General features: G+C 40.1%; 1 protein-coding gene across 1 annotated transcript; it reads left to right on the forward strand.

The window, feature by feature from the left end:
* On the forward strand, window positions 1-6,194 carry LOC139459711 (toll-like receptor 4). Its single transcript, XM_071241358.1, has 2 exons — window positions 1-27; window positions 3,653-6,194. Exon 2 carries the CDS (start codon window positions 3,656-3,658, stop codon window positions 6,173-6,175), a length of 2,520 nt encoding a protein of 839 aa, XP_071097459.1. The 5' UTR covers window positions 1-27; window positions 3,653-3,655; the 3' UTR covers window positions 6,176-6,194.
* Window positions 6,195-11,154: the final 4,960 nt, after the last annotated feature.

Here is an 11,154-nt window from a genome sequence, read left to right on the forward strand (position 1 = left end):
AAGGCACGTGCTTCGTTTGCAAAAAAGGTGAGTACAACTGAAACAATCATTATAACGACCAGCTACCGGTCACTGGTTGCATGGGGTTGACGATTGAGTTAACGCTGGCTTTCGCAGTACAACGCTCATTAGAAAACTAATATGGCAGATCAAATTCAACTGGTTATGCTGACAACCAAAGGTGGCTTCCGGGTTTGTTGAGCGACCTCTCATCATTTTTATGATTTGATTTATGTGCTATTGATTCGAGTTTGGTTACAAAAGCATAATTACTCATCTACACGAAGTCCACAAGATTTGTACTAAGATTGCATGTATGCCTTAGAATGTGATTTCCAAATAGTCTTATATTGTAGTCTGTTTATCGCTTTTCACCACTCAGCATCATTCAAGCTTTATGATGGCGGCCTGTATATATTCAAATGTTACCCCGACAAGCCTCTCCTGTCCACGGGATCACGTACACTTGTTACTTGACATGATCAGATTGAAACCGGTCATGTCACATGTACGTGTATTCTCGTGTTTGTCGATGCTTACAGAATCCTATACTTCGTGGAAAATGGCACACTACCTTACTAAAACAAGCGTTTCCTCGATTGGTTGGTTGGTTTGTTGTTTAACGCCGCACTCAGCAATATTCCAGCTACATGACGGCGGTCTGTAAATAATCGAGTCTGGACCAGACAATCCAGTGATTGATATCATGAGCATCGATCCACGCAATTGGGATCGATGACCATGTATCAACCAAGTCAGCGAGCCTGTCCACCCGATCCCGTTAGTCGCCTTTTACGACAAGCATAGTCACCTTTTACGGCAAGCATGGGTTGCTGAAGACCTATTCTATCCCGGATTTTCACGGGTCAGAAACAAAGAACTAGAAAGTCAAATGGTTCCAGCTCAGTTAATAACAAAATTATCAGTTTGTGTTAATTTATATCCCGTTTATGAATACATTGCTGAAGACCTATTCTACCCCGGAATCTTCACGGGTCGCGCGTTTCCTCGATCACAAACGTGATAGTAGTGTATCGCTGCCTCTGCATTTTAAACATGTGTGCACATTCTATTGTAAATTACCAGCACACACACTGGTTGCGCCTTTCTGTGAGAGCCACTATTCCGCTTGTGTGTGATATTTAATGGGGCAGGGTGGGCTTAGAACACCTGACACACTTCTCATTATGTTAACTTCAAATGCCATTCACAAGCTACACACGCAATAAATCGCGTCCTGTTCACAAAGCCGGGTAGCATATTTAGATCCTGGTCTTCTGTACATACGGGTAGGGCATCTGTGACAGCGTGCGGGATTATATCATAATTTGTGAGTGTGTGTGGTTAAAAGCCGCTACGAACATTACAGTCGAACATCTTTGTGTCGAACTCTCGGTTGTCTCGAATGAGAGACCCAAATGTCCAAAAAACCTTCTTTCACGACGTTAGAGATTGACGTGAGGGTGTATTCTGGTATGTCACTGTATTTGAACATCTTTGGTAGACGTCATAGTACTAAATGACGTCATCAATGGAATGAGTTAGAAATTGAGGAAGATATGTTTATGCGCACGATTGTATCAGTTTAATCAAAACTAAGCACAATAATGTACAGAAATTATGATAATGTTTTAAAGATGAAAGTGCTAAAAATATTGTTTGGAAAGTGTTAAATATTATTCATCATACTTTCATACGAAACTGCTAACACGGTACCTCCTTACAGTCAAGTGAGAATTTCCGCGGTAGAAATAAATGTACATTGTGTAACAGGACGCAAAATAAACCACTTCTATACAAAGCATAAAGGTCATTCTGACACCTGCAGCCCAAGTGAAACTAGCCGACTATTCAACAACGTGTGCCGGGTCAACAAGAAGGCTAACGGTTGGTTGGTTTGTTGGTTTGTTGTTTAACGTCGCACTCAGCAACATTCCAGCTATATGACGTCGGTCTGTAAATAATCGAGTCTGGACCAGACAATCCAGTGATTGATATCATGAGCATCGATCCTCGCAATGTGGGATCGATGAGATGCATCAACCAAGTCAGCGAGCCTGACCACCCGATCCCGTGAGTCGCCTTTTACGACAAGCATAGTCGCGTTTTACGGCAAGCATGGGTTGCTGAAGATCTATTCTACCCCGGATCTTCACGTGTCCGAAGGCTAACAGATGTTGTATATACCAGTATATATATCTTCCCAATACATTACAACACTGTAAAGATCCCGGGTAGAATAGGTCTTCAGCAACCCATGCTTGCCGTAAAAGGCGACTTGCTTGTTTGTTTGTGTAACGCCGTAATCAGCAATGTTCCAGCTTTATGACGGCGGTCTGTAAATATTCGAGTTTGGACCAAACAATCCAGTGATTGACATCATGAGCATCGACCCACGCAATTGGGATAGGATCACATAATCAACCAAGTCACCAAGCCTGACCACCCGATCCCATTAGTAGCCTCTTACAACAAGCATAGTCGCCTTTTATGGCAATCATTGGTTGCTGAAGACCTATTCTATCCCGGCTCTTCGCGGGTCAGAAACAAAGAACTAGAAAGTCAAATGGTTCTAGCTCAGTTAAAAACAAAATTATCAGTTTGTGTTAATTTATATCCTGCTTATGAATAAAAATTTTTCATCGCATAACAAACATAAACCTGACAGTCCCATGATTCTAGCCCCCGATGCAAAAAAGCTATTAGTACTTCCTGTTCGGATTATCTTACTTCTAGGTTCAAAACACATTTTCACTTCAATAAAACTTTAAATATAAAAGTCCCTTGTTTCTAGTTTTGATTACGTCAGGTGTTTAGGTAAACAGACACTGGTCGGTTGGTTTGTTGTTTAACGCCGCACTCAGCAATATTACAGCTATATGACGGCGGTCTGAAAAACAATCAAATCTAGACCAGACAATCCAGTGATTGATATCATGAGCATCGATCCATGCAATTGGGATCGATGACATGCATCAACCAAGTCAGCGAGTCTGACCACCCGATCCCGTTAGTCCCCTTTTTACGACAAGCATAGTCGCCTTTATGGTAAGCATGGGTTGCTGAAGACCTATTCTACCCTGGATCTTCACGGGTCTAGTAGTAGTAGTAGTAGTAATAGTAGTAGTAGTAGCATGGGTTGCTGAAGACCTATTCTATCCCGGATCTTCACGGGTCTAGAAGTAGTAGTAGTAGTAGTAGTAGTAGTAGGCACAACTTCAACCTTTGATCAATATGTGCCCATAGCGCCAGTTGTGTATGTCTCATGTGATATAATGAAGAGGCTGTGGGGACGTCTGTTGCATTCAGACATGTGTCAGCACTGGTTTTCAGTGATCCATTCATATAATTTGCACCACTTTTTGTCTTTTACCCCTCGGCAGACAGTCAAAACGTATTGTTCCAAGGCTTTGGCTTTATATGTTCTTTCTTTCATTCTCATTCTTTTTTAATCTTGTATTGCCTTTTTCATTTTACAGAACTATTCAAGTAGGCTACAGGTCCTATTTACTCTATCCTATGTGCTCAAAACATAAGTAATATCAAAACTAGACTGTGGCCGTAAATACGTGCATTGATGTTATGCTCTGCCTCACTAAACTTATACTGTAGTATAGAACACATCCTCTTTATGATAATTTCTTTCTTTCAGGCAATGACAAGGAACTCCTTTCTCGCAATGCTGACTATTTGGCTGGCCGTCTTAGGGTTGCCCTGTTCGGCCAAGATGTACGACTTCAACAGCTGCATTTACAACGAGAACGATCGAGATATAGTTGCCAACTGTTCGAACAGAAACTTCACTGATGTGCCCCAAGGATTTGTTGAAAACGTGACTGTCATTGACTTGTCACAGAATGAAATAACAAGCATTGAGAAGATGTCCTTTCCTTATCGCCTGATGGTACACACACTAAGTATGTCTTGGAATAGTCTTACTCATCTAGACAGAGATTCACTCAAGAACTTACCACACCTTTCGAAACTTGACCTCAGAGAAAACAAGATAAACTGTACGTCTTCATCATTACCGCCAGGCCTCTTCAGGGATCTTCCACTAAAACGTCTTTTATTGAGTGACATGAACATTAAACAGATTCATGATGATTTGGAGTATGCAGAGGAAACATTTCTTGATCTCAATCAACTCGAAGAACTTGCTATTGATTCTCCTCCAAACCCAACATTTGGTGTCGGATTTCGCAGTTTGACAAATTTACGCACTTTAACCATTAGCTTTTGTCAAAGGAATAGCCTTAATACAAGTGCATTTGAGGTTTTCACAAAATTTAATCTTACAGCATTTCAGATAAATGCATGTAATAAGGGACAGGTAGATACAAATATAACAGATGTGTTTCCATATTTAGATATCTTAGATATTAGGAACACAGTCAACACTGATTTATCCCAGCGTTTGGTAAATCTCAATAATTATGAAAATGCATCCATGCAACGAATTTCTTTCATAGCAAACACCGCAAGATATGAGGACAGAACTGAGCAATGTTTCACGCTATCCAAAAAATATACACGTTTTCTTGTCACAATGTGTGTTTCAGAAGTGTATCTGGTAGGCAACAGAATACGAATAATTGAGAGAGAAGCTTTGATTCAACCTCCATTTTCCCAATGCATTCGTGTTTTAGATCTCAGTCACAACATGATTCTGGAAGAGTATCATCTACTTCAAACCCTTTTCTTTTTCACACATTTGGCATCATTTCACTTTGAACAATACGAGAGAGATCTTAAACAATATAATGACTATATATACAATTTCTATGACTCACATTCAATTTTTCAAGGTACGAATGGGATGGTATGGCCAGAAAATGAACCTCAGACATGTGTTTTCTCGGTCAGTGCTGAGACCCGAGAGAGTGAAGTCAATCCCCAAAGTGAAAGTAGTGTCTTAGCGTATCCGTTTTTTTTCCCACGAAACCTAACCTCACTTTATTTTGCACCAGCATTAAGACCTTTTGTTGATATCAATCATGATGTGTATTTCCTTGGTTCTGAAAGGTGGTCAAAAGTCGTATTTTCTAATTGTTCAGTAGTTGCATATAATGTTAGTATCTTTGGACTGAATAACCTTCAAAGCTTGGAAATTTCCGGAAATGGATTTATTGGACAACCAACGACATTGATGAAATCCTTTCCCAACATTAAAAATCTATCATTAATCCATATCACAGAGGGATTTGAGGGTATTGCTAACAACATAGAATCGGTATTGGGGCACTTTCAACATCTTCAGAACCTGCATCTGTTAGATAATGACCTTTCCGATTTGCCTAGAAATGTGGAGAAAATAACAAATATCAGATTAATAGATGTCTCGTATAACTCAATAAAAGAGCTGAGTGTGGGAACAAGAAAGAGATTAGACGCTGTGGCTCAGAAGAAAAATATATCGGTTAATCTTCGAGGGAATGTTCTGTCATGTGGGTGTGGTTCTCTGGAATTTATTTCATGGTCAATGGATTCACTCGTAAGCTTCGTTGACGGTCATCATTACATGTGTCGAAATGATGATGGGGAAATTATTCACATAACAAATATTGCAGATTCATACATGAAAATATGGAGGTCGTGCGTTTCTTTCTTTTGGCTTTTATTTTCAATATGTCTTTTTTTCCTTCTTTTCTTAGGATTATCTCTAAGTCTTCATATTGCAAGAAATGTAAATTTGTTAAAGCGATGGAGTGTCAAATGGTTAGGTTTGGACTTCCAACGACATTTTAAGTATGATGTATTTGTCTACCATTCATCAAAGGACGACCGTCGGTGGGTGTGTAGCACCTTGAAGCAAAAGCTGGAAGATGAAAGAGATCTTCGTCTCTGTATTCCGGACAGAGACTTCGAGCCCGGAGTCTACACGTGTGAGGAGGTTCTGGGCGCCATCAACAACAGCTGGAAGATTATAATCTATCTGACTCAAACCTTCCTGGAAGACGAGCTCTGTTCCTTCAGGCTTTCTTCTGCCGTTTATCTTGGCGATAATCTGAAATCTGACAGATTTATCATCCTTTTTTCGGACGCGGTCTTCCGTCATCCATTGCCACCTATCATTAATCAACTTCTGGATGAAGATAACAGGTTTCCTTTGGAGGAGTTTCATAAGAGTTCCCTATGGGATCAGCTTCACAGCAGGATACTGAGTAAGGATTGACAATCGCAATGGAGCCTCTGGTGACGGATTCAAGTAGTGTATAGAGCGGATACGCCTTAGGATCATTCTGGACATTGTTATGTAGTGTTACTGATAATTGCATACGTTTTTGTAAATGTATGTCAGAATTAATTGCTCACATTAGACATATTGTAAAATAATCTGTGCTCCTGAAACATAACATGTTTCAGTTGATTATCGTTACACAATGACTGGCGTTAGCGATAATATCAAGTTAATCATGAAATGTAAGTTGTCTAATCATAAACTCGGTTAGGCTTTACTCATTCCGCGTCTGGATAGAACGTCTACCTGGGGAGCAAAAGATCTGTGGTTCGATGCTCTGGCCGAAAGACGTTAAGAGAAGTTGTTACCGTGACTGGCGCTCGTCAATAAGGGAACAAAACGAGGACTGGTCGTCTGTGAGTCAGTATAAAGTATCTGAGTGAGGTGTCCATGTTACACTGTGGCATGGCATCTTGTGCAGATATTGTGTACTTTTTTTCGCAAGGTTCTACCCTGTACACTTCAAGCCCCCTCTCCACCGACAGCCTTCATATGAAAACGAGTGAGTGAGTGAGTTGGGTTTATCGCCGCTTTTAACAGTATTCCAGTTATATCGCGGCGTGTCAGCTTAATGTGGGAGGAAAGCCCGAAGTGATGCAGGTTTCAGATGTTTACCACTTCGATGAAACCCACGAGCACGGGTATGGTGCTGACAAACCTAGAAACATAATCGGGGTGAACCGGGATTCGAACCCACGATCATAGGTTTCTGGCGTGCCCAAGGGACGCAACTTCGTATGAAGAACGAGTCCCACTTACCTTCACAAATAGTAAATGGTAAGCAGTAACGAAGGGACTGTTTCGATGTATCTGCTGTCCTATAAACATTGTTAGGGGCGGTCTGGTAGCCTAGTGGTTAAAGTGTTCGCTCGTCACGCCGAAGACCCGGGTTCGATTCCCGACATGGGTACAATGTGTGAAGCCCATTCCTGGTGTCCCCCGCCGTGATATTGCTGGAATATTGCTAAAAGCGGCGTTAAACCAAACTCACTCACTCACTTAAAAATTGTTAATGTAATTATTATTTGCGGTTCGGTTTTGATTGTTTACATTGTACATTGCTTACATTTATGGTGTGAGATGCTAGGTTAGTTTACCCTCTGGCATTGCCGTTGGATGTCTTAGGCATATTCTGAGTGTCACCGACTGAACTATGGTTTGAACGGGTTGTGCAAAAGAGGTTCTACTCCCATCACCACTCTTCATTCCATGACATGTTGTTTGTTTGTTGTTTAACGCCGCACGCCGTTTAAATATTCCATTTATGTGACGGCCGTCTGTAAATAATCGTGTCTGGGCCAGACAATCCAGCTATTGATATCATGAGCATCGATCCACGCAATTGGTTGGTTGGTTGGCTGGTTGGCTGGTTGGTTGCTGAGTGCGGTGTTAAACAAACAAACAAACAGCATAGTCGCCTTTTACGGCAAGTATGGGTTGCTGAAGAACTATTCTACCCCGGATCTTCACGGGTCTCACGCAGTTGGGATCGATGACATGTATCAACCAAGTCAGCGAGCCTGACCACCCAATACCGTTAGTCGCCTCTTACAAGCATAGTCGACCATGACATGTTATGGGTGGTAATATATAAGTACCGTTAGAGTCATGTCAGTGCCCATTATACGACCTTGTGTATTTAATGTAACTTAACTGCGATAAATAACATTTATAAAGAATTTTATTCACAGTATTTTTCATTTTGTGCATGTTGGTAAATTATCCGCCAGTATTTTTATGTATGTTTTCATTTGAAAATGTGATTGTCCGTGGCTGCACCCTCAAAGGGGGTTGAAGTAGTGTCAAATTATTGTCCCCCTGAGAGGGTATGTAAGACCACGTCTTTCAAAGTGTATTTATTGTTACCACGTTTTTAATCGTAGAATATGTGTTGTTATAATGTTCGGCTAATTGTGTCAGCCATCGCCAACATCTGAAGGGATGGTGTAAATCCTGCTGGCGTCCATGCAGGTAGCAGAAGTACTGTAAGTCCCCATGGTCCCTAGTGAGGTGATCTATCTTCAGTTGCTGGCGATCTATAGCTTTTTTTATATTGTATCGTTACGTATAGTGACATCTTTTTATGGCTGTATACTAGTTTTAAATAATATTCTGTGATCTTCTAGTTATTTTACTGTCCTTTGTTGACAGGCTTTAATTGTTTAAATGTATATATTATGCATAATTTTGTAAGTCACGATATGGCTGAAATACTGCCGATGTGACTATAAATTTTAACTCACTCACTCACTTTTTAGTATGTTGACATTATGCTGGAAGGTGTGATGATTATAAGCTGAATCTGCATGTAAATTACATTTATGATCTTCCCAGAAATCTAATAAAAGTATGCTATCCTAATTTATGTGTTTTGGGTATAAATTACGACAAACTATGTTGAAGAACATTAAGGTTCGTTTTCCGAGGCTTCGCCTTGATTACAACCAGTCCTTATTTTGTCTGTCCTTAATGTGACGCCTCCGTGGTCTAGTGGTAGAGCGTCCGCCCGGAGAGCGGAAGGTCATAGAGGTTCGATCCCCTACCGCGTCATACCAAGAGACGACATAAAGATGGAACTTGTTGTTACCCTGCCTGGCATTCGGCATTAAATGTCTAAAACAAGGAACTGTAAGCTCAGAGTATACTGTGTCTGAGTGGGGTATTCGTGTTAAAACAGCGGCATGGTATCTCAGTGGGCTGGCACTATCAATATCGCCATTTGGTCGGAATAGTACAAGCGGTAACACACACACACACACACACACACACACACACACACACACACACACACACACACTTGCATGCACGTCGCTATATAAGCGCAATAATCTTGAACGCGACATTAAACCCAATGTTACGGTTAAGATGCAATCCGCATATTTGTGATAAACAACAGTGAACGTCAAATTTGTATGGTTTTAATTTACTTAGGATTGCGTGACATATAATTACTGTAACATATGTAAGATAATGTGTGAGTTAGTATGGTTTTACGCCGTTTTTATCAATATTCCAGCAATATGACGGCGTGGGGGCACCACAAAGAGGCTTCACTCATGTTTATCCACATTGAACAGTTACTGTATGTACATCTATGCTGATCAAGGAGAGGTACTGTATGTATGGTTATGCTGATGGAAGAGAGGGACTTACTGAATGTATGGTTATTTTCATCGAAGTGACATACTGTATGCTTGCAAATGATTATCGAAAAGAGTCACTGTAAGTACACATATCAAGGAGATTTACTGTATGTATGGCTATTCTGATCAAGGAGAGTTGCTGATCGAAGAGACTTATTGTATGTATATCTATGCTTATTGAAAACAGTTTTTGCATGTATCCCTGCGCTGACCAATTGCAAGAGGAGTTACTGTGTGTCTATTTATGCCGATGGAAGACAGTTACCATATGTATGACTATACTTTTCAAAGTTTTGTTTTTTGTTTTTGTTTGGTTGTAATATTCGAACTATATGACGGCGGTCTGTAAATAATCGAGGCTGGACAAGACATCATGAGCATCGATCCACGCAATTGGGATACGATGACATGCATCAACTAAGTCGGCGAGCCTGACCACCCGATCCCGTTACTCGCCTCTGACGACAAGCATAGTCGCTTTTAACGGCATGCATGGGTTGCTGAAGACCTACTCTACCCCGGATCTTCACAGGTCTTTTCGAAGTGAGTTACTGTATGTATGCAAGTCTATGCTGAACAAGGAGAGTTACTGTATGTCTGTTTATACCGATGGAAGAGACTATGTTATCGATACTGATAATCAGGGTTTCACATCGGTTCATTTCCTTGGACATTGACTGATTGTCATCCAAAATGACCTGAAGATATATGCAAAATCTGGTACTAATATAAAAGCATTTCCTTTAAAAATCATATAAATGTCATCTGGCCAGTTGTCTCTTGCAAAAGCACTGAAACCAGATACTTTTAAGTTTATTCCAATTTATAAGAAACGTTGAAACAGTAATACTACATAATACCGCTAATATTCGTTCATAGTACAGAAAATTTCGACTAAAAGAACAAAATGTTAGGTTTTATCAATACAAACAGCCTCACCCTACATCGGGTGAATGAATGCTAGGAGGCAGAGGGCATATGTATGTCCATGTAAGGACAACAAAAGTAATAAGATAACAGAAGGTGGAAACTTAACAAGGGAAGCCAACAGATAACTATCCCGTTAATCACCTCTTACGACAAGCATAGTCGCCTTTTTACAGCAAGAATGGGTTGCTGGAGACCAATTCTAATCCGGATATTCAAGGGTCTCCAAATGATATTGTTCCAAAACATGTACTCGGGTTGTAATATCACTAAAATCATACGACAGACATGGGTTTCTGGGGACCAATTATTCCAAAGAGTCATCGATTGTTAATGAGTGAGCTGGTCTTAGTTGCGTTTAAAACAACAGAAAAATATAACAAACTGGCCGATATAATTCAAATAGCTGTTTCATTTGTCATATGTCAATATGTGTAACAAGCAGACAGTATATCTAAGTAGCCATAGCAGATTAAGAATGTATATGAAGAATGATATTAGTCAACGAAAGCATGACAAGATATGATATAAATTTTGATCTGGAAAATGAAACAAATATGCAAAAATTAGCATTGGGTAAAAAAATACAAAAGCAGATGATACATGAAACGTGACGAGGCATGAATTAAACTTTGGGCCTGAAACTGAAACAAATTTGACATATATTAGAAAACAATAAAAACTCAATGGTCATACTGAATATATATGCATGTCAGTAAACACATACGTCGTTATATAGCTGGAATATTGCTGAGTGCGGCGTTAAGCAACAAAGGAAGAAAGACATACAATGTAAACAATTAATCTTCTACACATACTAAAACAGTACAATAACTCCCTATA

Source organism: Haliotis cracherodii, unplaced genomic scaffold (genome assembly GCF_022045235.1).
Source record: "Haliotis cracherodii isolate W230 unplaced genomic scaffold, xgHalCrac1.p SCAF_13, whole genome shotgun sequence".
NCBI lineage: Eukaryota > Metazoa > Mollusca > Gastropoda > Lepetellida > Haliotidae > Haliotis > Haliotis cracherodii.

What these genes read in the sequence shown, in the direction of transcription:
- LOC139459711 (XM_071241358.1), top strand. Translation starts at nt 3,656, where the DNA reads ATGACAAGGAACTCCTTTCTCGCAATGCTGACTATTTGGCTGGCCGTC.